Genomic DNA, 27,867 nt, shown 5'->3' on the forward strand with positions numbered 1-27,867 from the left:
GATTTATTTCATCTGTACCTGCTCCCTGGCTAACCCTAAACCTTACAAACTCAGCTTCTCTGTTCAGTGGCTATGCTGGTAAGGTCCCACATAACAGGCACCCTACTATCAGGTCAACAGCCTACAAGTCTGTCCTGCAGCAGGTACAGGAACACCAATACCATTACATAAACAGGAGGAAGAGAGAATTTGTGGGTACATTACATATGGCTCTGCTCTTTACAGATAGAGTACGACAAAATTAGTCACTTTTATTTCAAAGAAAACAGTACAAACAAGTGTGCAAAAATTAAGTTTCATGATTAAATACACATAAGGTAACATGCATACTTGACATCAAATCCACAGTTAGCCGATTACAGGAGCATAAAGGAACTGGCAGAACTGAGAACCTGTTGCTGTGCACAATTTAAATGTTTGCAACCTGAAATCAAAACCGCAAAACTGAGCTTCTTAGAAGATACGTAAAAAAACTAAACATATACCTCAAGTGGTACAGAAACACAGACTCTTCAGTCTGTGCCAGTACCAGGATGTGCCTGCCATCCCAATGTTAGTGTGTTCCTATGGATGCTGGGAGAGATGAGACAGGACAAACGCCACAGGCCAAGGCAGTACCCTCCACACCAACGGGAGCTAGAGGCACATGGACACTGCACTGAGAAGGCCCCTCAGTAAAGCAATGCTCTCTTCTGGGACTGATTTTTAAAGACTATGCGTTACTCTGTTCCCTACAGATAATGGGAAAGTTCTGTTTTAACCCAAACAAAACCAGAAGACCCAGCACCCTGCATCCTGAGGGCTGTGCCTCAAATGGGTGCCACAAGCATTCTGCTCTCTGGTAGGTCTGGGATGTGACTCACTCTAATGGCCAAAGTCAGAACTCCCCAGTGTGTGCTCTGAACAGTGCTCCCCATGTGAGGCAGGGGGTGCTCTACCAGACAAGCTGATAGTGTTATCTCATTGGAACTGTCTAGTATTTAAGCCCCGACACACTCATCCTACAAGCTTCTGCTGATTCGTGCTTGGATAGTTCCCAAGGACTGCAGGGAGCCTACTGGCATGAATATGGTGGTGCCATTAATGCTAGCATCACAGGTGAATTGAAGGGTAGTGGCTAGCAAGGGCACGAACCGCCCAGAGCCACGGAGTGTCTGCAGAACCATGATGATGATCCTTTAATATGGGATGAGAAGCCTTGCTCAGGAAGGCAGACAACCACGTATGGCTTCGAGACCAAGGTCCTCCAGGGGGGCCTTGAGCCCCTCACCCACAGGCCTGGGGCACTGGCACCAGCCCCAGGAGTCCACAGGGCGGCTGGGTGGTGGCATCACCTGCGCTCACAGGCACAGTCACAGCTTGTCATCGGTCATCTCCAGGAACTGTGCACACACGTCCCGGACACACTCGCCCTTCGGACTGAACAGGAACTTGTAGTAGCTGCCATCTGCACAGATAGCTGGGAAAGGAGACCAGATTGATTCATGGTTACTTCCCAGAATCAAAGCAAACATGACTCAACCTGAGCACAGCTAGCCACACCAAGCCAAGGCTCATGCTTATCCAATGAGGGTTGACTTTGCAAATAGTCTTTGGGTCATCTTCACAATGCCCACATCTGCTCTCAAAGCATCCCTGGGAACCTGGCAGGCAGGTACTAATAGTGCCCTGAACACTTGGAGGCTGTGAGTAGGACCCAGCCCAGTTAAAGAAGGAAGAAAGGGAATCTGGGAAGTTGGTACAGCCTGGACCACATGCTGAGGCCTCCCACAAGATGGGGCACTTACCAATGACTGCATTGGGCTCTGTTCCAAAGGCACAGATGCATGGTGAGCCTGAAGGAACCTGAAACTTGGAAAAACTCCACTTGGAGCTGAAGTATTTTGGAAGGAAACTGGCTGATGCCAAACTATAAGAACAAGAAGAAAAGAAAGGGTTAACACTCACAAAGATAATAACACAGAAGTCAATGACTTAATTCCAGAGTGCTGATGAAAATTCTAAAGAGTCTTTACACTTTAGGACCATTTTTTTCCAACTAATTTACTTTATGTGTATGGGTGTTGTGTCTGCACATATATCTGTGCCTAGTGCCCAGAGAGGCCAGAAGAGGGTATCTGATCCCTGACAGTAGAATTACACTTGTGAGCTATAATATGGGTACTGAGATCAATTTAAATTCAGTTTCAAACCCCACAAACATCAAATTAATGAGATATAATAGACTTCAACCTTAACTGACATTAGATTTGTCTGTGTAAGAAGCCCAGGTAACCCTGATTTGGGACTGTCCCCTGCTTACAGCTCTTCTAAAACCCACCTAGACTGTTTATTCCTTTTTGGATCTTCGGCTGCAAAAATGTGCACAGTGCCATGATCACTGGACACACAGATGAGAGAAGCGTCCTGATTGAAGTTGATGCTGCAGAGAAACCAGACAGGGCTTGGGTCAGATACAGAGGACCAGACATCTAACTCTCTTGTCCTCAACATACACAATGCACTAGCCTTCATCCCTGGTCTCACGACTTTAAGCATCTGTTGTGGAGCCAGGATCCAAGCCAAAAGTCCAGGCAACAATCTGTTCACCAGGACCCCATAGGCACAATGGCTAATGCCTATATGCCAGTGAAAGGGGTGGGGGTTTCCTGAGATGACGTCCATGCCAGTTTCAGGAGGTTCAGGTGAGAAAGGCATACACTGAGGAAGTGGCTATCAAGTGTGTTACATACACACAAGGGCCGGGGCACACAGGTTAGTCTCCCAAATTTGGCTCAATACCCACAGGCCTGGGATGGCCAGGGTGGTGTCAGGCTCTTGCTATAGACATTGTGGGACCTCACAGACGAAGCATTCACTCTTGAAACCAACAGTATACAATAATTACAGATAAATTAGCAAGGCCTCTACCATAAAATACCACAGAAAGCAAACAGGAACAGGGGAGAGATGGACAGAATGTGGCAAACACATCCATGCTGCAACAGGAAAGGGAGAGCCCACGGTGTTCCGTCTTTGTGTACACTTCCCAAAACAAAGTAAAGTGACTAAAGAGATAAGACCCAACAGCCCAACAGCCCCACTGCATCCTCTCGCCCCGCCATCGCCCTGGGGTTACTCATCCCAGAGTGGAGTCCTTACCAATAGATATTGGCTGCTTGAGATCCTCTTCGTAGCTCCTGGATTAAATGCCCTGATGAAGTATCAAATATTCTTATAAGGGTCCCCTTTGAAAAACAGTGAAGTGTTTCATTATCAACGATTTATAACTCTTTCATTAGTCTGAAATGATTTATATTATAACCCACTGGCCCCAACAGCCCTTTCTTTTTTTTTTTGTTTTGTTTTATTTTGTTTTGAGACAGGGTTTCTCTGTTGTAGCCCTGGCTGTCCTAGAACTCACTCTGTAGACCAGGCTGGCCTCAAACTCAGAAATCCGTCTGCCTCTGCCTCCCAAGTGCTGGGATTAAAGGCGTGAGCCACCACCGCCCAGCCCAACAGCCCTGTCTTGACTTACCCACATCACCTAAAATTCATTAAGCTTCTTGTCTGCTACCTCAGGTACAGCAGAGGCACACAGAGAGAGGAGTTATAAGACATCTCCTTGTAGGCAGGTCTTGACCCATCCCTGCTCCAGTTCCTTAACTCAAAGACCTGTTGTTATTTGCTGGAGCAATGTTATCTCAGACAAGAATAAAGTATTCCCCCTCTCAAGAAATTAGGCAGCACAGAATAAACGGCCAGAATACAAACGCATTAAGCTCCCCAAGAAAAAGATTATACTCAACTCAAAACTTTTTTTAAAAGTTTCACTAAAAGTGAAGACTCCTTAGTCAATTCTGGTATTGGGATAAACATGAGTGGTCACATTTCTTGTGGGAAGTGACCTGGCAACCCTATATGACAATAAGCTCATCTCCAGCCCTGCTCCTGGAGATGCAGCAGCTTCCCTGTGCATAGCCAGAAGGGAACTCCCCTGCTCTCAAGCTGACCAAACTGCCAGAGTGTCCTAAAGAAGCCGTAACCCTGAAATTCACTTGATGCACCCGGCCACCACACTGCTCAGCCTTGACACCGACATGGCTGTAAGGACCAAGTAAACACGATGAGGCCGACGTAAACTCTGGGGAAGAAAACATTATTTCAGAAGCCAATGTCAAAACAGTATTTGTTTAAAATAAACTTATTTTTAAAAAAAGCCAGGTGTGCTACAGCGTGTTATTATTTTTTGGAAAGCAGAGGCTGGTAGATTTCTAAGTTTAAGGCCAGCCTAGTTTATATAGTGAGCTCCTGTCTCAAACAAAAATAGCAGCAAAACCCCCAGACAACAACAATTTCCACTCCAGAGAAATCATAATAACAACACCACCCTTGTAGTTACTAGTTTGTTTTATCTTCTACTTTCTAAATTTCTTTAAAAATGTTTTTTTGATCATTTCACACTGGAGCTAAGGCTGGTCCCAGCTGGCCCTGAGGCAATGAATGTTCCTGCTTTGACTTTCCCACCTCAGCTTCCAGGGGCTACCATTACAGATGTACATATTAATTACAGATATACATACAGAGGTACATAATTAATTAATATACATATTAGATTAACGGAGTGACAAGGTAGAATATAAAAAGGTTTGTAACTGACAAAATGAAACAGCCTGATATTGGTAAAATGCTTTTTTACACAGAGCATATTTTATAACAAATAGGTGAACATCTCCTGTATTCACTGACTATTTGTATCCATGAAAAGGTTGGAGCTAAGCACAACAGTACAGAAGACAAGTTCATGGCATGCCAGGGTTATACTTAGTAAGACTCTCAAAACCAAACAACATGCTCCCCCACACTACTGACTTGTAGACACAGTAGAGACACAGTGAGCTGCAGGAAGGCCTGAAGCACACACTGATCCCCGTCTCTTGATAAAAAGACTCGGTCAACATGGTTCAAGTGTGGGACATGTTCAGTGAGGCTTGCTGCTGCCTAATCATCTATCATTACAATTAGGAAAAGACCAAAATTCAAGTCACGTTTGTAATGAACATGTTGTTTTATCATCACTGTAAAGTTGGAAAGGAATTACAAGTTACATCATCCTAAGCTGGCACAGGGAGTTCAGCTCAATGGTTGAGTGCTTGCCTAGTCTGCATAAGGCCTAAGTTCTATCTGTATCACTGAGGAAGAAAATATTTAAGTTACACTGGGAATCTGCAGAGCACTGCTGAGTTGAAAAACACTGAGAAAAAAAACCACATATATCCCATATTTTTAATGAGATTCTGACTTGTGTCACTCTTGTGGTCGCGCTGAGTAGGTGGCTGTCCACACCCGTGTGTACAGTTGGAGGCCCGAGGTCAATGCTAGGTACCTTTCTCTACTATCCTCAACCTTAGTATTTTTATTTCATGTTACTGTGTTTTGCTCACATGTCTGTCTGTACCAGGGTGTCAGATCTCTGGAACAGGAGCTACAGACAGTTATGAGCTGTCATGTGGTTGCTGGGAATTGAACCTGGGTCTTCTGGAAGAACAGTCAGTGCTCTTAAGCACTGAGCCATCTCTCCAGCCCCTTCAACCCCATTTTTTAAAAAATTTTATTTATTATATATAAGTACACTGTAGCTGTTTTCAGATGCGCCAGAAGAGGGCATCAGATCCTATTACAGATGGTTGTGAGCCACCATGTGGTTGCTGGGATTTGAACTCATGACCTCTGGAAGAGCAGTCAGTGCTCCTAACCACTGAGCCATCTCTCCAGCCCCCAAGCCAACTCTTATAAAGAAAAAACATTTAATTGGGGCTGGCTTACAGTTTCAGAGTTCAGTCCATTATCACCATGGCAGGGACCGTGGCAACATGTAGGCAGACAGGGGGCTGGAGAAGGAGCTGAGAGTTGTACATCTTGATCTGCAGGCAGCAGAAGGGGAACTGTCTTCCATAGGCAAATAGGAAGCTCTGATTCCACACTGAGGGGAGCTTGACCATAGGAGACCTCAAAGCCTGCCTACACAATGACACTCTTCCTCCAACAAGGCCACACCTACTCCAAGAAGACCACACCTGCTAATGGTACCACTCTATGGCCAAGCACTGAAACCCATGAATCTGTGGGGGCCATACCTATTCAATCACAACAAGGTGACCTCAAGAACATCTAAACTCATCTGTATTCCCCACACATGCATGTGCACAGGGTCACCTATACATGCACAAACAGTTGAAAATGGAGAATCTAAGGAAAAAAAGGAAATGAAAAAAATTCTTTGCCTGATGAACCATCCCATCAACATCAGTTTTGTTTACCCCTTTAAAAAAAAAAAAAGACAGGGTCTTCTACACATCAGACTAGTCAAGAATTGATCCTCTTATTTCTATCTCCTAAGAACTGAATTACAGGTATGCATCATTATGTCCCACGTTTGTTTGTTTGTTTGTTTGTTTGTTTGCTTGTTTTGAGAAAGGGTGTTACTATGTAGCTCTGCCTGGCCAGCTTAGAACTCACTAGTACACCAAACTAACCTCAAACTCATTCACCAAATGCTGAGATTAAAGTGTGTGCTACCACACTAGCATTTAAAAAAAAAAAAAAAAAAAAAAACTTATTGTATAGCTCAGGCTAGCCTAGAACTTTTTATAATCTTACTGCCTCAACCTTGTTTAACTGTGTGATGAGAAATAATGGGGTTTATAAACCTACAAACTTGGCATTTTTCTTCTCTCTCCTTTGCTATTTATTTCTTTTGTTATGTTTTGGAGACAGGGTCTCACTATGTCCTGAGACTTGCTATACAGAGAGCAGGCTGACCCTGACCTTCAGATCTATCTGCCTCTGCCGCTAAGTGGTGGGACTAAAGGTGTGCATGTGCTACCATAGCTAATACAGTTCTGGAGAGCACAATCAGGGACCTGTATATGTCAGACAAGCATTCTATTAGCTGTGCTATATCCCCAGCTTGAAAAATCCTATTTCTAAATTTAGATAAAATTGTACCTTGTCACCAGGTGGTGGTGGTGCACACCTCTAATCCCAGTACTAGAAAAGCAGAGGCAGGCAGATGTCTGTGAGTTTGAGGCCAGCCTATTCTACAGAGTTAGTTCCAGGACAGTCAAGCCTACACAGAGAAAAGAGAAACTCTGTCTCAAAAACAACATAAAACAAAACCCCAAACTGTCCTTGTGTGGTCAGTGTGTGGTTCTAGGAGGCCGCGAAGCGCAGAACTTCAGAGTCTGGGCCACCACAGGCTCTCCAGCACCTGAGCTGCACTTGCAGCAGTAGCATTCGCAGAAGCCTACCCAGGCCTCCTGGTAACCAGGACAAGAAGCAGGCCTGGCTTTTTCTCTCCTCCCGACCACTGCTGTCTGTGACAGCTCAGGAAACAACTAGACAGGGCAGACCACAACTGTGACCTGTTCTCCCAGGAGGCTGAACCCACTAATAGATATATTCCAATTAATAGTTTCAGACAAAGTGATACTAGACGTATTATCAAATGGAAACCACGGTATAAAGATGCAATTTTCAGAGATGTGTGCAATCGTCAGCAGGTAAAGGTACTTGCATCACAAACCTGGCAACTACAGTTTAATTCCTGGAAACCACACAAATGTATAAAGAGACCAACTTCACAAAGTTATCCCTGAGCTGCCCCCAACCCCTACCACTGAATCTAAACCAGGTATAAATGATCAGTTTTCACTTTAGACAAAATGAGGATGACATAGTTATAGGGGCTTAGATAAGCAATGTTTCCCCACAGGCTTGAGTGGGAACACTTGGCCCCCAGCTGCTGTTACTATGTGGGGAGATTATGGAACCTTGAGGAGACAGAATCTTCCTTGAGGAAGTACTACTGGGGGTAGCCCGAAACTCTGCTGGCTTGGGGGTAGCCTTGAAACTTCCGCTGGCTAGCCTCATTTACCCTTTGTTCTCTCTGCTTTCTGGTCTAGCCGTCTGCTGCCATGCTCCCCCAGTTATTAAGGATTGCCCCTCTGGAAGTGTAAGTAAAAAGAAGCACTTCCAGGGTTGCTTTTGCTTATGGTGTTTTATCACAGCAACAAAAAGTAACTAATATAACGGCCAATACTTCAAATTTTAAGATTGTGATAATTCAATGAGGAAATATTCTTCGGCAGGTGTGAAAGATACTTCTGACGTGTCATCAGACAACCAAGACTAAGGTACTAAGTGGTCTTGAACTTAATATCCTTTCTGTCTGGTATTATAGACCTGTGTCACTATACCTAGGTTAGCGTTCGTTCTATCTTTATCATGCTTTAACAACAAACTGGTTTGTAAAGAACAGGAGATAAAGCAGACGATGTCTGAAGGCCTGGCCTAGTTCCCGTCCTGTAATTAGACTCACATAGATGGCCTGAACTTACTTTTTCAGATGCAGTTGCAATTCTTGTTCCCTGCAGGTTGAGAGCAATACAGCTCAGGACACCCTCATGTGCGGGAATGTCCACGGGTGGCTTTTCAGTGCTGGCCAGGTCCACAAGCTGTACGTGGCCAGTGTGAGTGCCAGGGAAGGCAAGAAGGGAGTTGTTACTGTTGGGACACAGGACACAGAGGCCTATGCAGAGACAAAGAAAACTGGTTGGGAGATGACAATGGTCAAAGCCTGATTCCCGCAACCCAAATGTCCTTCCTGCCCGCAATCCTCAGTCACAACTTAACCACTCGTGGAGCAAATTTACCTTCGAATTGCTGTCACTGGAAAGAATATCAGGGCTGACACAGCTGCTGCCCATGAGACCTGTTTTTAACTGGGAACACTTGCTGAACAATTTACTACCCAAATTATTTATCAAGTGCCTGTCTTTCTTAATATTAGCTACTGAGAGTACAACAAGAACAAAATTGCATTTAAAAACTATTCCACTAGCAATAGCAAAAACCCTCAAATACTTAGAATCAATCTAGAAACAGATGTACCACAAAATGCAGAGACCCAGACACACCTCTCAAGGCCATGGCTAGAAAAGCCTTCTTTGTCTATATCCATCTCATCCACAGTGTTCAAAGGCACAGCTAAAACCTCAACACACAGGCTGATAGGGAAATTCATGAAGAATAAAAGTACTAAAAGATCAAACTTTTTGTAAAGAGTGGAAGGCTGACATGAGATAATTTCAAGATAACTTTAAACCTTTCAGCAGAAAGGTACTGGCATAGGGATCACTGGAAAATGGAAAGGCCAAAAGACTTTTGACTTTTACTGAACAAAACAAAAGTAAGTAATGTAACACCAAACAAAAACAACACAGTATCACAAACAATGGTTCTCAGCAGGGTAGAGCGCAGCATTTGTAACAATCCCACCACTCAGAAGGCAGAGGCAGAAGGAATGTGAGTTGAGGCCAGTCTGAGCTGTGAGACCCTGTCTCAAGAAACAAAAGTATCCAGAGAGTTGAATATATGCTTTCTGACTAGTGTGCCAGCTACTCTGGAGTAGCTACTTTGAATCCCAAAGTTCAAAACTGGCCTGAGCCTTCATTCAAAAGAAAAAAAAAAGGTGGGGTGGGGTGGAGTGGTGGGAGGAAGAGACAACAGAGAAAAGAGAAAAATACAGGGAACAACCAGTGCGGTGAGCAATGTCATTTCTAACACAACACAGCTGAGAGAGAAAAACACTCACAATTTTTACAACAGTATGAGGATGACAACTGAATACACAACTCAAGTATAGACTATTCCAAAGAAAGGAAGAAAAGGCCAAAGCTCAGTGGCTCCCAGTGTGGCTAGTGATGCTCGAGACTGCTGGGGAGGAAAGGAACAGAGGAAGAACCCCTCAGCCTGTGGCAAGGTGGTAGCTTCCCAACTCTCACCCAGGCAGGCAGGGAAGAAAACGTTAGCACTCTAAAGTGTGTGCAGGACAGAGCCAGAGCTGCTCACAAAGGACACGCTGGGGACAGGTCTCCATGCATACGGACCCATCTCCCCATGACGGTTGCTCATCCTCTCCAGACCTCACCTTTAGGGTTGTAGCAGGTTTCAAAGACGTGCAACTGGTGGGGATTGTGTGTGAACGTGAACACCTTAATCATGGAGTCCAGAACCACCACAATTCTGCAAAGGAAATGTAATCAGAGTTCCTCTTCTCAAAAGTAAAATAAGCAAATAAGCGTGTCTGTGAGTTCTGTTCCCACACCAAAACCCAGGAAAAAACCAAACACAGGAAGTACCTCATACAACAAGAGCTCAGCTTTTTATCTTTTTTTTTTTTGGTCAGGGTCTAACTTTGTAGCTCAGCTACCTTTAGCCCCAAACTTGCAATGAATGGTCCTCTTGCCTCTGATTCCTAAGCACTGGGATTATATTATTATTATATGCTAACCCATCTGCTTTACTTTTTGAGATAGGGTCTCACATAGCTCAAACTGGCTAACTGCAAAACAAGCAGTTGAGGCTGGCCTTTAACTCCTTATCATTTGGCCCTTATTTCCCAAGTGTTAGAATTATAGATGTGTTATCATCACTCCTGTTAGAAACGAGTTCTAAATATGGCCAAGAAGAACAAAGCATGAGGGTTGTGCATAGCCAAGGGCATAGCCATCACCTTGCAGAGGTCAGCGTCAAAGAAACTTGTGAGCTTAGGGAAACATCATGACCAGACATCTCACTGAGAGCTTAGCATGGTGAGACACCTCTCAGAACTACCCTCGCTCTTATTCTTAACATGTCTACTGTTAAGAAAACTGTGCCGGAGACTGGAGAGATGGCTCAGTGGGTAAGAGCACCCGACTGCTCTTCCGAAGGTCCGGAGTTCAAATCCCAGCAACCACATGGTGGCTCACAACCATCCGTAATGAGATCTGACTCCCTCTTCTGAAGTGTCTGAAGACAGCTACAGTTTACTTACATATAATTAATTAATTAATTTTTAAAAAACCAAACAAGCTGTGCCGGGAGTAATGGCATATGCCTGAATCCCTCCTGACACTTGGGAGGCTGAGGCAGAACAGCGAGGCCAGCTTGGGCTACCTAGTAAAACCCTGATTCAACAAAATAAACAAAGAGAACAAAATACCACCCACAAAGTTTTCAAATACAAGAACATTAGTTTGGGTCAATTACTTTGGGCTTGTAAGCACCACCCTAATGAACCTACTCTACAGCTGATAGAAATCTAAAGAATATGATGCATAAATCACATCAAATTAAAACCCAAGTAATGAACCTCTGCTTTCTCATGGTCAACAAGCAAACAGGGCAAGCTCTATACCGCACTGCTGTATACTTTCACCAGGTAAGAATCAATAATAAGATCAGTTTCCAAGTTCTCCTCTCCTTTTAGCATGGGAACACCCAGCATTTGACAAGGCCTGCCTGACCCCTGAGGTGGAGGCTTCCTAAGCAGACCTGTGGACATCCCCTGCCCACCTAGACTGTCCCTCTGAGGAGTCCAGAAGCCAGCCTGACTTCCAGCCTCCCCGGGACAGAAGAGAAAACTCTTTTTCCCTGCTCTGGGTCACAAGCTACAGTTACTGACATTTTAATACACTCTATTTTTTAGAGAAATAAAACTGCATTTAGAAAGTAACACCAAACCCACCTATCTCTCCGCAACTTGACAGCCTTGACCTCTGTGGAGAATTCTATCTCGATGACTGTCTTCTTCTTCAGATCATCCCAGATCATCACTGAAACACCAGAAGAGTGCACGTGGTGTCATAAGTGGCCCACAGACTGAGCTGTAGATAGCACTACCACCTTATTGATGAGGCCAAGCAAACTCAGATGTACCCAGCAATGGTGGGTACCACTGGCTAGGTGGGCTTACCCCGAGAACCCACTCCTACTTAAGCCCCACTCCTAATGCAACAGGCACAAGCATAACCAAGATCTTAGGAAACCAACCTGTCTTACACACTCAAGCACAGCTTCACCTGATTGAGCTAAAAGCAAACCTGACTATAGTTACTAAGTGTTTAAATGCCAGAGAGAAACCTGTGTCAAAATATGAGGGGCTGAAGAGATGGTTTATTGTTAAGAATGTTTCTGCTCGGTTATTTCTCCAGCAGTCCAAAGATGTAAGTTATCCTACACGTAAGATGTTTTATTTTGTTACTTGGTTATGGAAATGGAATCTTGTTCTTGCACAACTGTAAATGTTTTGTTGCTAGATAATATGATTTTGAGACCTAAATTAGTCTCTGGTTTTTCAGTCTATCACATTTTGTAAAAATCTCTACTGCACTTGAGCATGAATGGGTAGTAGCCAAACTCACAACTTGGAGTGACAGACCTGCTTCTACAAGGGTAAGATACAAGCCCCACAATGCAGCTGCATGGATTTCCGTGCCTATGAATTATATATACACATAGATATAGAAACCAAAAGTAGTTGGAAATTTATTTGAAATGACTAATTTGTGCTCTTTCTGAAGTATGTTAAATGTAGCTTTTGAAACAGAAGCCTTGAATTGAAATTTAATACTTGAACATTTTTGTATATATTTCTTTGTATATAATTTTGTGCAGAACCAATGACAAACATATGGTGTCATAATAAAATCAGGTTTGTTGATCTTTCAAAAAAAAAAAAAAAGAATCTTTCTGCTCTTCCAGAGGACTCAAGTTCAGTTCTGGGCACTCATGTCTGGCAGCTCATAATCACTTATAACTCCAGTTCCAGGAACTCCAAATGCTCTGTTCTGGCCTTCTCTGATGCCCACAAACATGTGGTGTACACTCAAACACATATACATAAATAGATTTTGAAAAACTGGCTGGAAATATATATTGCTGAGTATTGTCTAGCATGCTTCTTGAGGCCCTAGGTTCACTGCCCAGCACCATAAAGAAAGGGGAAGTGTAGGGGAGAAAATGAATAGGCAGGTGGAAAGGCAAGGCTCGGCCAGTAACTGCCACTAAGTCTGATAACCTGAGTTCAATACCTGGAACCCACATGGTGAAAAGGGAACCAGTCCTGAAACTTCTCTCTTCCCACTCCATGCATAAATAACTAATAATTTTTAAAGCCTTTAAAATAATGATAGGTAGTTGAGAATACAGGAGGTTCAATTTCCAGTACTACAAAGAAAAGGGAGTAGGCAAGATCTCCAACTCTTAGCCACTCATAGCTACTTTTCTGTTTCATTTCTCTGCTCCTGATTCTAAAGGCAGAACTGCAGGGTCAACCTCACTTGAGTGCTGACATTTCCATATTCACAGAGCTCCACCAAGAATGGTTAGCACCAGACCCAGAGTCACCTCTGTCTTGGTACGTGGTCCACTTTCTTTTCTTTTTGGGTGCTTGGTAATAGGACCAGAGCTTCAAGAATGCCAGGCTTGCATGACTCCTGTGAGCTACCCTGACAGACTCACAATCCTTTTCATTGCTTTTACATCAGGCTTGAGCTATTCCACTTCTTTACCAGACACTACTTTACCCTCCCCGTACCCCCTCAATTGACACTGAAGTCTCCACCATACCCATGGTCTGTCCCACTTCCTTCTCAAGTGACCTTCCACCTTCCCTGTGCTTCCCCCTCCTCCTAGGCCCCTTTCCCCTCAAGCTTTCTTCCTTTAAAAGAGATCAGTTATGTCCACTTCCTCCTTCAAACAAAAGTTAGAGAAAACCCAACTAAGGGCATGATGCCTGCAGGGGAGGGGAAAGGAAGGGAAGGGAAGGGAAGGGAAGGGATGGGAAGGGATGGGGAGGGGAGGGAAGAAGGGAGAAACACCACTTAAGCATACTCCCCTCCCCCTCCCCCATAGACAATGACAGACCCACACCAACACCGCAATCCATGCACCCACAGCCAACGCTGCTCCTTCTTCTATGTGAACTGTGAGTTAATCTCACGAAGTTCATAGCTTCCAGCAGGGGAAACACCATTCCTAAACCTTGCTTTAGCCTCAATCTTGACTCCCTGCCTACAGGTGAAGCACACCCACAACATGTTCAATAACAGCTGACATCCAGTCTTCCCATCCATCCATCCATCCATCCACACACTTTCTGGAAGCTTCTTTCCCAGTGGTTAACCCTCAATACCTCAAAGGACTAGTAGGGAGGCTCTGCATGACTGCAGACATGGGATGTCCTACAAAGTTCAGGATACCACTACATACATGATGAGGTTTTGAAAGACGAACTACTGTACCTTTGTTGGGAGGGTATTTCGGTTTTTTTCCACCACCAACTAAAGCTAAATAGTTACAGCGAAATAACATTTCCACATGGCCAACTCCTCCTTCTAAAAATTCTGAAATGACAGTTTTAAAAAAGATAATTGAACAAGTTAAAATGTTATCAAATAGAAAAAAATGAATACAATATTCAGCATTTCCTTATCTTATCTTTATTATTTACTTATTTTCAAGACAGAGTCTCACTATAGTAGCCCTGGCTGGCTGGAATTCACCAAGTAAATCAGGCTTGCTTAGAACTTAGTGATCTGGCTGTCTCTGCCTTCTGAGTGCTAAGATTAAATATATGTATCACCACACCTGACCTAGCAAGTATTTCATTCTTAAATTATTTTATGTGTCTAGGTGCTTTGCCTGCATGAGTATCTGAGTACCATGTGTGTACCCACTGCCCACAAAGGCTAGAAGACATAAGAAACCCTGGAACTGGAGTCAGACTGTTGTACGCTGCCATGTAGTGCCAAGAATTGATCCTGAGTCCTTTGGAAGGGTAGCAAATGTTCTTGACTGCTTAGCCATTCCTCTAGACCCATTTTAGTCTTTCCTGGATTTTCAGTACAGGGTTCTCTGTGTAACACCACTGGCTATCCTTGAACTCAGAGACCAGCCTAACTCTGCACCTTGAGTGCTAGAATTAAAGGCATGCATCACCACTCCTGGCACGATTTATTCTTTTTTTTTTTCTTCGAGACAGGGTTTCTCTGTATAGCCCTGGCTGTCCTAGAACTCACTCTGTAGATCAGACTGGCCTCAAACTCAGAAATCCGCCTGCCTCTGCCTCCCAAGTGCTGGGATTAAAGGCGTGCACCACCATGCCCGGTGCGATTTATTCTTAATCACCAACTTGTAACCAAATATCATCTGGAGTAGAAATGGTGGCTACAGTAGAAAACAAAGTAGGCTGAAGTAGCTTTTCTGACTTCTCTCAGCTTTTGTCAGTGTGACCATTAGTCTCTTGAGAGTTAAACAGAAATTCCCTGAGAAACTAAATCAGTAAAAGTTGAGCATGTGTGTGTGGCTCAAAAAAAAAAAAAAAAAAAAAAAGGACGGGTGTCACCCCAGTGTCCCAGCTATCCTGACCCTCACTCTGTAGACCAGACTGGCCTTAGAACTCAGCGATCCATCTGCCTCTGCCTCCTGAGTGCTGGGATTAAAAGCACATATCACCACCATACCCAACTCCCAAATTCATATTTTAAGATGCAGCAAGATCTATAAATGAAGAAGCAAGCCCACTAGGCAGTGGTGGCACATGCCTTTCTTTAATCCCAGCACTTGGGAGGCAGAGGCAGGTGGATTTCTGAGTTTGAGGTCAGCCTGGTCTACAGAGTGAGTTTCAGGACAGCCAGGGCTATACAGAGAAACCCTGTCTCGAAAAACCAAAAAAAAAAAAAAAAAAAAAAAAAAAAGGGGGGGGGAAGAAGCCCATAGTCCCTTTATCTTGGCAACACAAGAGGCCATCACTCATTTCCTTAAGCCTACTCATCAAGATACTGCCTTAAACAAACAAGCAAGAAAAACCTAATCCATCAATCCTGCTTTGTAGTATACAGACAAAAGAACTGACACAAAAAAGCATTTGAATGCCCATGTTCACAAATACAGCAACACTGTTCACAAAAGCCAAATATTAACTCAAACATCCACTAATGGACACACCCACAATGGGATTGTGTTTTGACATAGCTGCAGCACAAATGGACTCTGAGGGCATTTTACTAAGTGATAAATCAGGAACAACGCTAGTACTCCAATTGCAGGAGTGCCTACAGGAAGCCTCTATGGAAGTCAAGTTAGAGACTTGTTAGTTACCAGGAAGGAGGAAGTAAGAATTCTGCTCCTTCTAGATGAAAATGTTAAATGGATCTCTAGAACACTGATATGCACACTTAAAAAAGACTAATTTAGTAAATTTTAGAATCTTCACCCATGATACAAACAATAAGATGTTCTACTTCGTCATCCGGGCAGTGGTGGGGCACGCCTTTAATCCCAGAGTTTGAGAGGAAGAGGCAGGCAGATTTCTGAGTTTGAGGCCAGCCTGGTCTACAGAGTGAGTTCCAGGACAGCCAAGGCTACACAGAGAAACCCTGACTCAAATAAAAAAACAAAAAACAGAAACAAAAAAACAAAAACACCTCCCAGGGCATCAGAGTGACTCTCTCCTCAATGCTGGTTTAACCAGTTTTAGAAACGAAGCAAGTATCAGCAATCTGAGAATTATATCAAGATATAGCCAGTGTATTCTTCAGTCTCTGTTCCAATGGAAGAGAAGTTTAATGTTGTGTGACCTTAAACTCGCTAGTAACCTTACTACTGCACTTCTCAGCATAAATCTGTCCAAGTCTAACAATTCCAAGGGATCTGGTAAGGCGTGACTCCATCTGATGATGAAATGCAGAACTGCTGGTGGGTGCAGAACTTCAGAGCAGGGACTCAGAGACAGCGCCCCAGACTGCAGCCTCAAATGCACAACACCTGAGCGCTTAAAGAAAGTGTGGAAGATCTGCACTAAGAGCTTGGAAGGAGTTCTTTTTAAACACTGTAAAAGTATCTTTTATTTGCCTGTATTAAATGTCATCTATGAGGCTTATTGCCTCCTTCTGCTATCGGAAGCCTAGTCCTGGAAGCTTCTAGCCTCCGTATAATCCTATCTGGGTCTAGAGTGTTTTCAGCTTCAGACTTACTGATGAATAAACTCAAGCTCACTCTTTCCAGCTCTCTCTGAGCGCTGGCTGGGCAGCTCAAGCTGCTCTGTCTCAAACTCCTCTCCAAGCTGACTTCTCTCAGCTTCTGAATTGCTCTGCTTGGCCTCAAACTACAACCTGCTCTAATCTTCTGGCTCCTTCTCCGGCTTGTCTGTCTTCATCTGTGTCTAGCTTGTTCTCTCTGCAGCCTCTACAACTGTCTCAGTAAAACCGTCTCCCTTCTTCTCTGTGCTGCTTGCTGTTAAGTAGCCTGTTTTCTTCTCTTCTTGTGAGAGTTGGGCATATCCTATTCTTTCAAATCTTTCTCCAATTTGTCACTTTGTCTGCCCCTCAATTAGAAATCATTTTATTAGATACTTCCCTCTACAAACTAACTTCACCTTCATTGTTTGGGACTAAAGATACTGTGCTAAGAACTAAGCCACACCACAACTACAGTTTTTTGTTTTTTGTTTTTTTTTGTTTTTTAACAAACAGCACAATCTTGAGGTTCTCAATGTGATCAAATGTCCTGCAACAAGACACATTTTTATTTATCTGCAGGTGCTCATACTATAGCCCAGGCTGGCCTGGAATTTACTATGTATTGCACGCTATCTCAAACCATCACAAGCAATGTAAAAGTATTTTTACTTTTTGTAGATCAATCTTGACATTTCTACTGCAGGCACACACAGCTGCAAGGTGGGCCAAACCAAGGTAATTAACGTTTTAATGAAGGTCATTTAGCACCTACCTGCCTATCTTGTATTTGTTTTTTTTTTTTTTTTTTAAAGATTTATTTATTATTATATGTAAGTACACTGTAGCTGTCTTCAGACACTCCAGAAGAGGGCGTCAGATCTCGTTACGGATGGTTGTGAGCCACCATGTGGTTGCTGGGATTTGAACTCTGGACCTTCGGAAGAGCAATCGGGTGCTCTTACCCACTGAGCCATCTCACCAGCCCTTGTATTTGTTTTACAGCCCATTTTACCATGACCACTGCACTGTGAACCGCCTCATATCATTCCCAGCTAAGCATTCAGCCCTTGCCTCCAAACTTCCAACTTCTCTACTGCCTTCCTAAAACACTGGTGAGCTTAAGGTATGAAGATATTAAGGCCCAAGGTGAGGGCAAGTGCACTGGGTACTATGGTCAGCACAAGGTCTGGTAACAGTTAAGTGAGTCGGGCCTTTTCTGCCTCTCTTCCACGTAAGTCCAGCCCCTAGCATCCAAAGACCAACAGGTACCAACAGAATTGGTAGTCCTCACCTGTATAAACAGAGACAGTGACAGCAGCATGCCTCTGACTGCTTTAGCTAGGTGAGGCATGTGTCACCCCAATTCCCTTCAACTTTGTACAGTGCTAGACAAAGAACTGTCCTTGCTTGCTTCCTTTCTTCCTTCATTTACTTGGTTTTTCAAGACAGGGGTTCTATGTGGCAGTCCAGACTGTTTTGGAACTCACTTTGTAGACAAGGTTTGGCCAGAGATCTGCCTACCTCTGCCTCTAACCCTGAGTGCTAAGATTAAAGGCATGTGCCACCACACCTGGCAAGAATTGTGTTTCTGAACATTTTTTTTTGTTGTTTTTTTGTTTTGTTTTGTTTTTCAAGACAGGGTTTCTCTGTGTATCTCTGGCTGTCCTGGAACTCACTTTGTAGACCAGGCTGGCCTCGAACTCAGAAATCCGCCTGCCTCTGCCTCCCAAGTGCTGGGATTAAAGGCGTGCGCCATCACGGCCAGCACAAAGACTTTTTTGTTCTACAGCTAATGGACACAGTACTTCACTCACATGTATCGTCCTTAGGTGTCTTTTTTGAATGTCTTCAGTGCCAATGTGATCCTACAGTGGGACCAGCACAGGATCTGTTAATTAACCCACGTAGCCCTTTCCTGCGCTTTTCAGCCTTCCTAAATCAGCCATCTTGCTCAGATGGCTGAGCGAGCAGCACTGAATAAAGCCTGGGAATAACATGGAAAGCATTGTCCCCAATGGAAGAGTTGGGGTTTTCAAAAGGGGCTTCTCTTGTCCCTGGCCTCCCATGTGTGCAGTGGGTCCCTTCATCTGACAGCCCATCTCACAGGCTCCTTAACTAGGAAAGAGTTGCACTTCGAGACAACACGGGGCTCATATAGAGGATGGTACTGTACCAGTGCACAACGCCCACATCACTATTCAGGAGAGTGAGCTACTCACTGAAATAAAGCAGTTATAAGAATTAAAGGCAGATGAGCCACCAAGGCACTGTAGGAGCTGAAGAGATGGCACAGCAGACAAGAGCACTGGCTGCTCTTTCAGAGAACCCACATTTGATCCCCAACAGGCATGTGGCAGCTTACAACTATCTATAACTCCAGTTGCAGGGTCTCCAACAACCTCCTCTGGCCCTTGCAAGCACCAAACACACATATGGTACATACACACATATAAAAAGAAAACAGTAGTGTGTGAATGCACAAATATGATGCACACCACACGACAGTGGCATTACTGTTGGATCAAACTGATCTTATTTTTAGTTCTGGTGTCTATGTCGCTAGTTTTATGTCAACTCGACAGAAGCTAGATCACCTAAGAGGAGGACACCCCAGTAGAGAAAATAACTCCATAAGATTGGGCTGTAGGTAGGCCTGTAGGTCATTTTCTTAATTAGTGATTGGTGAGATGGGGAGAGGGGTCCAGGTCCAGCCCGTGGGTGGTGCCTCTCCTGGGCTCTATAAGAAAGCAGGCTGATCGCTTTCTCCGCCTTTTGGCTAAGATCAAGTGTAAGAAAGCAGGCTGAGCAAGCCATGGAGAGCAAAGCAGTAAGCAGCACATAGCCTCTGCGTCAGCTCCTGCCTGCAGCTTCCTGCCCTACGTGACGTTCTGCCTTGGCTTCACTCAATGGGCTGTGCCTGGGGTACGTAAGCCTTTCCTCCCCAAGTGCTCTGGTTATGGTGTTCATCACAGAATAGAAGACAGTGGGTTTTCAAAAAATTATTTACTTTATTTATTTAATGTATATGAGTATACTGCAGCTGTCTTCAGACACACCAGAAGATCCCATTACAGATGGTAGTGAGCCACCATGTAGTTGCTGGGATTTGAACTCAGGACCTCTGGAAGAGCAGTCAGTGCTTTTAACCACTGAGCCATCTCTCCAGCCCAACAATGGGTTTTTTTTTTTTTATTTGTGCATTTTTGAGACAGGGTCTTATAACTAACTTTTTCAGAGGTAATGGAAAGGAAAGAATATGGGGAAGTGGACCTGTTTAGACAGGGCTCTTTGGAGCAAATCCTATCTGTGTTGTCAGGAATCAACAATCCAGTTCACAGGAGTTGGCAGCTACACAGCTCAGTTTGGTAGTCGGGAGAGCAAACACCAATCAGCAGCTGTGGCACTGCCTAGCAGAGATAGCCAGGCCTCAGCCTTGGCACAAGTGAGCACGAGGGACCAAAGCCAACAGGAACACCAAGAAAAGTTCTCAGCTGTGCCTCTCTCAGTGAAGCAAAGATCAGTGAGGACCTGAGACCAAGCATTATGTAGCTAGCTCTATAAGCAAGCCTAGCTCAGCTTCCTCCACTGTCCATGGAATCCTATTTATATCCCTCCAAACATCATACGTCCTCCACAGGTCTTGCCTCAGCATGTGTGTCTATCTCAGCTGGTATCACTGACAATCAACCTGAGTCCACAGAAGTGGCAAGAAACTGCAGCACACCACAAGTTTTTTGGGTGCGTTTCTCTATAGAGTCCTGACAACGGAGCACAATTAGGCAATGTAAGGCAGACCAAAACATTCATGTTGTTAGAAGAACCCTTCATCACATGTCCTTTCACATGTCTGCCTTAGCAGAACAGCCTTTCCCTCCTGTCTGCTTTAGTGAAACGTTCCTTCACGAGTCTGCCTTAGCCTTTCACCTGTGTCAACTTCAGGAAAATACTCCTTAATGTGTTTGCCCCAGCAAAACAGCATCCAACACAACTGACTTTACAAAGAACCCTTAAGTTTCCACTTCCGGGTTTCACTACATATCCTCACCTGGCCTGCAATTCACTATGTAACAGGCTGGCCTCAAACTCTTTAAGAGACCTGCCTGCTTCTGCCTTCAGGATGCTAGAATTACAGATATGCCCAACCTCAGCTTTTAGAGTTAAAATAGTTTTGGAATTAAAAATTTTAAAACCCAACTGTGGGGAGAAAGGGATTGTTTCTGTTCACTTTCAACGGCTTATCTGAAAATCATTCACTTATTAAGAGTGTTTTACTATCCCAACAGGCGAGAACCAGAAACTGCCAAGTGTTAAAGGAAAATAAGTGGAACTACACCAAAAAACTCTACTTGTAAATACTAATCATAAAATTGAAAAGCACAATTATTTTACTTACACAATTTTTGATTCCAGTTTCAAAACTTTTATTTTATGAAAACACAGGTTAAGGAGGTTACACAGGTTAACTGATAAGATGGCTTATCAGTTAAGAGCACTGGCTGTTCTTCCTAAAGACCCAGGGTTAATCCCTAGCATACACGTGGCTCACAACTGTCTACGATTCCAGTTCCAGGGGAACTAACACCCTCCTGGCTTCTTGGGCACCAGGCAAGCATGAAATACACAGACATATACATGCAGGCAAAACACTTTTTTTGTTTTCTTTTTGAGGCAGGTTTTCTCTGTAATGAGAAATTTTCTTTTTTCAGACTGTTTTGTTATGAAGCCTGTTTGGCCTTGAACTCAAAATCCTATCTCAGCTTCCTGTGTGCTAAGATCAGAATGCCAGGGTTACAGATATGTGCCATTATATCCAGCTATCAATGCTTCGTAAGTACTACACATTTTAAATGGAGCTTAGGAGTCCCAGACACTGCAATGAAACCCATGATCTGATTTTTCTATAGTTTTACATTCAGCAAGAGAAGCATGAAAGAAAGTGCCCAGCGGGCTGGGGAGATGGCTCAGTGGGTAAGAGCACCCGACTGCTCTTCCAAAGGTCCAGAGTTCAAATCCCAGCAACCACATGGTGGCTCACAACCATCTGTAATAAGATCTGGCGCCCTCTTCTGGAGTGTCTGAAGACAGCTACAGTATACATATAATAAATAAATAAATCTTAAAAAAAAAAAAAAAAGTGCCCAGCATTAAATACATCACATTCTTCCACACAGAGGTAGCAGGGGCTGAAGATGTAAAAGAGGAAAAACATGAAAATGTACTGAAGAATACAGGCTGGCCACCCTTGTCTCCTAATACAGCTAGCAAGCAAAACTCCTATAAAGCCCCACAGTTCTGTCCCGGTTTACAAAGTGCCAAACCTTCCTTCCTCCTTAGTTAAGGCCCTCTCTCTAGACTGAAGGCTAATACAGAGAACCCAGGAGATGACCACCATTCCCTTACCTTGTTTCTCTTTTTCTTTGAGTGGATCGGTATTATAGACTCGGAATCCATTTTCCATTCCACATGCAAAACACCCTAAAGCAAGAAATATGAAAGAACATGTCAATCCCCACACTGCTGCCAGCAAAAGGGATCCAGGGAAGCTCCTATCACAGGTTCTGCTTAAACACTGCACATATTACCTACTTCACACTAATGACAGACTCTCACCAGACTCCCCTTTTCGGCTTGAGAATTGTGTCAAGTATAATGGGTCCTGAAGAGGCAGTGACAAAGTTCATGTATAGAGGCTCACAATAAACGCACAGTCCTGGTCATTGTGGACACAGCTTAGTTAGGGACATGCAGTATTCTGGGAGAAAGCACAGGGGTCATGGGCTCTAAACTGTGGAAGGAGACACAAGGCTGCTCTTCCCCACCTCCAGAGTGATCTCCTGGAAGGCAGTCATGAAGTCCCTCCCGTGACTTCACTCTGGGTTAAAGGATGGAAAGGTCGTCCATCTGAGGCTCCCTTCTGCCGCTCTGCTCTACATCTATGCCCAGATTGTATACATTCTCACTCTCCCAAACGGGAAAAACACATCCAACTCATCCCACGAATTGCTCAGATTCCTCAAACTTCTGTCCTGGTCACAAGCAGTGACTGACTTAGACATCCCAGTCACTGTCCCCAATCACATACTCAGACTGTCAAGGTCCAAAAATCACCCAGCTTTCAAGATGATATGGTGGTTTTTATAATCATAGAGACATAAACCTACATTAATTACTTCAAATACAATGCCCAACTTCTGTTCATAACAAGCTTTGGCTAAGAGTAGAAAAACCAAATCCTGCATTTTTCGTTTTGTTTCAGTTCAATGTTTACAAAGTTTGGTTCCTTACAGCAGCTGTATAATGGGTTTAAAGGAACACAAAGGCTCTGCTCCATCTCTTCAACTCTACAGCCAGATTTTTGTATTTCCAGTCACTTATAAAACAACAGTTAGAGATCCAAAGACTTTGACAGTTAGTTGTGAACTGGAGACTAATTTTTAAATCAACTCTTGTGCTCTAAAACGTAATTTATCCAGCCCAGAATCTGAAACTCTCAAGTGCTAGGTAATCAAATTGTGCTAGCTTATAATATCCTCTTTATGTTACTGGGTCATATAGCCCAGGAAGATGAAAAAGGAAATAGAAGAAAGGAGGAAAAAGTGAGAACAGAAGAGAATGTGGACATCTAGATGTCCAGTAATTTACAGAACCAAGAAAACAGACACACACAACAGCACAGTAAGTCCTACTGCACAGCAGTCAAAATCATAGAAACATAAAGCGCACTGGGGTGTGGACCTGAGAACTCCTCAGTGGGAGGCAAAAAGGAAGGAATACAACAAGCACCTCAGAAACTGAACACACGCTCACCAAACACATGGTCTAGTAAGTGCTGCAGGGACCACTATAGTCATGGGAGAAGAGGGGAACCCCACAAATGGTAAAACAGCTAATTGTGACACATCCTGACAAAGAAACACTATACATTGGTGAAAACGATTTACCACCAAACTAACCAATCCAAAAAACCAAACCTAAACAAAAATCCTCATTGAAAATACTAAAACAAAACCCAAAAATGAGTCTGGAGAGATACCTCAAAAGTAAAGTAATTTCAACAATTTAAAATTACATAGGCAAAAAAAATGTTTTAATGTGTCTGTGTGTCTGTCTGTATATACATCATGTGCATGCAGTGCCTGGAGCAGCTGGACGAGGGCATCAGATCCCCTGGAAACGGAGTTTCAGAGGGTTGTAAACTACCTGACACAGGTGCTGGGAACCAAAACCCCATTCTCTGAAAGAGCAGCAAGTGCTCTGAACAACTAAGTCCTCTCTCCAGTCCTTGCAAAGGTACTTAACAGTGATTTCTGAGGCTAGAGAGGTATCAATAGTAAGAGTGCTTCTGGGCAGGCTTGAGAAACTCAGCTCATATCCCCTGCACCGACATTAAAACCAATACAGTCCCATGTACCTAAAACCCCATCATTGAGGGCAGAGATAAGGGCATTCCAGAAGCCTCAGAAACTCACTAGCCAGATTGATTAACTGAAAGAGCAAGTTTCAGGTACAGTGAGAGACCCTGTCTCAAGAGGTCAAGTGGTACAGGAAGACACCCACTGCCCACCTCTGGCCTTAACATGATTGTGCTTGCATATGTACCTATACATACATTATCATATATAAGGACACGCGCGCACACACACAAAGTGATTTCTAAACTCAATTTTTAATAGGTGTTTTAACACCAATGGCAGCCAGTCAGTGGTGGCACATGCCTTTAATCCTAGCACTTGGAAGGCAGAGGCAGGAGGATCTTTGTGAGTTTGAGGAAATCCTGGTCTACAGATTGAGTTCTAGGACAGCCAGAGCTACAGAGAAACCCTGTCTCAAAAAACAAAAACAATCAAATCTAGAAATCAGTATATACAAAACCAAATTGTGACTGACTCAACTGTTTGATGCGAGTTCATACTATAAGGCTTAACTGCAGCCAGAAACTGCATTAAAGTCTGTCTCGTTGAAACAGGGCTTCATGTAGTCCACGATGACCTTGAACTCTGGATCCTCTTGCCTCCACTTCCCCAAGGCTGAGATTACAGGACTATATCACCACTCCAGTTAAGGGAAGTACTGGAGCCCAAACCTATATGACCTCATGAAAGCTCCATAAACTGGGCTACATTCCTGTGAATGTCTGAGTTAGAATGGCCCCAATCAGCTCATGGTTTTGAATACCTGTTGCCTAGTTGAAGAAACTATTTAGGAAAGATTAAGAGATACGGTCTTGATAGAAAAGGTGTGTCGCTTGGAGCATGCTTTGAGGCTCCAAAAAGTTCACACCATTCCCAGTCTCAGTCTCTGTTTCTTGCTTGTGGAACAGGTGTAAGCTCTCGGCCACTGCTGCAGTGACATGCCTGCTTCCCCGTTGACATCACGGTCATGGACCCTAACCCTCTGAAACTCTAAGTTCACAATGAACTCCTGTATAAGTTGACTTGGGTCATGGTGTCTCATCACACAGAAAAGTAACTTAGACAATTTGCTAGCTCAAGAGCTATTTTCTTTTTCTCTGTCTGTCTGTCTGTCTGTCTCTCTTTCTTTTTGGAAACAGGATTTCTCTATGTAGCTCTGGCTGTCTTGGAACTTATTCTGTAGACATGGCTAGCTTCAAACTCAAAAGAGATCTGCTTGCTTCTGCCTCCCCACATGCTAGGACTAAAGGTATGTGCCACCACACCTGGATAAAAGCTAATCTCTCTCTCTCTCCTCTCTCTCCCTCTGGTTTTACAAGACAGAGTTTCTCTGTGTAGCCCTAACTGTCCTGGAACTCATATGATGTCCATGAGCCTCTCAGCCCCCACGTGCTGATGCTACATGCGCTTGCTCCTTCACAGTTCCACAATGGGACCAACCCTAACACTGCAACCAGGCCTGGAATCCCGTACTGCTCAAGGCCACCACACTGGAGTCTAACTGCTCTCTTCCCAGAACTGTCTGTGCTTCCACAGGACAATAATACTTTTGCCTATCTCTGTCCGATCTAAAGGAAGGCTTTCCACACTTGTAATGGGCTATGCACATTCTCTCCCTCTTACCTTGGTTTACCTTGGAAATGTTATAGCTTATAGCTATCCTACAGGTTCTGATTATAGTGAACGCATCCCTCAAACTTCTTCAAATGCCTAGCACATGGACTCTAAGAGAATATATGCAAATGGGATGCACAATAGCACTACCTACTTAAAGCACTACCTAACTATAGTCTGTAATAGTAAGATCCCCACCTCAAAAATAAAAACAGCCAGGTGGTGAACATTTTTAAGGAGGTTTAGGGAGTTCCAGGACAGCCAGAGATACACAGTGCCAATTGTCTCAAAAATAAAAATAAACATAAAAATCAAAAAAACTCATCTTCTTAGCCAGGGGCAATAGAGTGAGCATGCAATCCCACTTGCTCCAGGGACTGTGAAGGGAAGATTCCTGGAGCACAGCTTAAGATAAGCTTGAACAGGAGAGCAAGATCCAGTCCCAACAATAACAAAAATCAAGTTAAGTTCACTTTCCAAGACAGTAAGTCATACATTTGCTACAGCACCTCGAAATTTTACATACGGAAAGCTAAGATGTTATAACTCTTAGAAGCCCAGAGTATCAGCCTTTACCCTTTTCCCTTGAGGAGATTTAGAAAAGGGAAGTTAGCTGACATAGTGGCACACTCCTTTAATCTCAGCACCCCGGGAGGCAGAGACAGGGTCAACAGAGTGAGTTCCAGGACAGTGAGGGTTACGCAGAAAAAGCGTCTCGGGGATATAATCCCCACTAAGAGGGGTTCCCGCCCATTATCTTGGAAGCAAGAATACCTTCTCCAAGACCCCAAACTCAAGAGGCAAGAGGCAGTCACGGGAACGCAAATCATGTAAGTCCTTTCATCCTACAGAACAGAAGAAAATACCAGAGGGGAGGGAGAGGCGTACAGCTAAGACATCAAGGCGAAGAACCTACACTCCACGAAGGTGCCAGCCGCAAGAACCACGACAAACTGCCGCCCCGCGACGGGCAGGTCCCGCTACGCCACCCGCTGGCAACGTAAGCGCTGGAGACCCTGACGCCCAGCAGTAAGCCTGCGGGTTCTTAGGTACCCGGTAAAAAAGTGGCACTGCCCGCCGACCCGGGCGGCGGCAGCGCGCGGAGGGGTGGGGTGGGGTGGGTGTTTCTCCCCGCTATGGGTGCCCGGGCTGGAAAGGACCGCGGGGGGGGGGGGTCCTCCCTACAGAGCGGTTCGGAGATTTCCTGAAAGAGCCGCCAGAGTCTGAGCTCTCAGGGCGCGACCGAGTCTCCGGTTAGGGTCCGGGGGACGCTCGCGACAGCTCCGGGGCCCTGCGGTCGCGGTAGCGTTGGGTCGGGGTCTCCCGGAAGGGCTGGGGTGTTACCACGGAGCTGGGCCCGGGGTCTCACCGTGGTCCTGGTTGAAGCCGGCGTACAGCAGCCCGTTGCCGTGAGGGTTACACGGCAGGAGGTTCATGGCGCCGTCGTAGGGACTGTGGCTCCTCAGCACCGCATACCGCTCGCAACCAGGCGATCTCTCCGGTCGCGCGGCGCTAGGGCCGCCGCGGCCGGAAGCCAGGGTCCTGGGGACTTGCGTCGTGCGTGTGTCGTCAGTGCTGCGTCATCAGTGCGCGCGGATCTGTGGGCGCGCGTGCGCGCAACCAGCAAGCGCCGAGGGACAGACGCGTCCACTGCAGGGAAGTAGGTGGCGGGAAGTAGGTGGCGAGGGCTCGCCGGGCGCGTCCATAAGGGGCGGGGCAGGACGCAGCCGAGGGGAAGCTGCGGAGAGAGCTGGGTGCCCCGCACTCACACAAGCAGGGCAGGACTGATGGGACCAAGGACAGGGCAGAGAAGAGACTGCGCCAACGCTCCTGCCCACAACACAGTCTCCTGAAACCCTCACCGCGTTCCCACGATACACATCGTGTTCGACCAGAAGCAGCCTTCGTGTAATGGTACCTGCATTTTCCCCGAGAGACAAACACAGACAGACTATCCCCTATTTCTTCCCGAGCTTTCCCAACCATCTGACACGTCCTCTCACAGACACAAATTT

At 44.7% G+C, this 27,867-nt stretch overlaps 1 protein-coding gene across 3 annotated transcripts; it reads right to left on the minus strand.

Annotated features, from left to right (window-relative positions):
• Window positions 1-197: 197 nt before the first annotated feature.
• On the minus strand, window positions 198-27,442 carry Wdr45b (WD repeat domain 45B). 3 transcript variants are annotated; one of them, NM_025793.3, is made up of 10 exons: window positions 27,222-27,442; window positions 22,227-22,301; window positions 14,109-14,210; window positions 11,552-11,639; window positions 9,971-10,065; window positions 8,379-8,569; window positions 3,142-3,227; window positions 2,321-2,422; window positions 1,788-1,909; window positions 198-1,459 (listed from the first exon to the last, which is right to left on the minus strand). In NM_025793.3, exons 1-10 carry the CDS (start codon window positions 27,286-27,288, stop codon window positions 1,353-1,355), a joined length of 1,035 nt encoding a protein of 344 aa, NP_080069.2. In that variant the 5' UTR covers window positions 27,289-27,442; the 3' UTR covers window positions 198-1,352. The 3 variants fall into 3 exon arrangements, 2 of the variants coding, with proteins under 2 accessions (NP_080069.2, XP_006534027.1); XR_001780040.1 differs by having other exon boundaries at window positions 227-1,459; window positions 3,142-3,193; window positions 27,222-27,435; XM_006533964.3 differs by lacking the exons at window positions 198-1,459; window positions 1,788-1,909; window positions 2,321-2,422; window positions 3,142-3,227 and adding an exon at window positions 3,253-4,123 and having other exon boundaries at window positions 27,222-27,435.
• Between the last annotated feature and the right edge of the window lie 425 nt (window positions 27,443-27,867).

This window comes from Mus musculus, chromosome 11 (genome assembly GCF_000001635.26).
Source record: "Mus musculus strain C57BL/6J chromosome 11, GRCm38.p6 C57BL/6J".
In the NCBI taxonomy this organism is placed as follows: domain Eukaryota; kingdom Metazoa; phylum Chordata; class Mammalia; order Rodentia; family Muridae; genus Mus; species Mus musculus.

Bases quoted from the DNA above. Each gene is read 5' to 3' on its own strand.
- Wdr45b (NM_025793.3), bottom strand. From the start codon at position 27,288: ATGAACCTCCTGCCGTGTAACCCTCACGGCAACGGGCTGCTGTACGCC. The intron at 2,423-3,141 runs GTAAGGACTCCA...GTTTCTCTGCAG, and splicing joins CAAGCAGCCAATATCTATTG to CATCAACTTCAATCAGGACG. The intron at 1,910-2,320 runs GTGGGTTTTAGA...TTGTTCTTATAG, and splicing joins AAAAGGAATAAACAGTCTAG to TTTGGCATCAGCCAGTTTCC.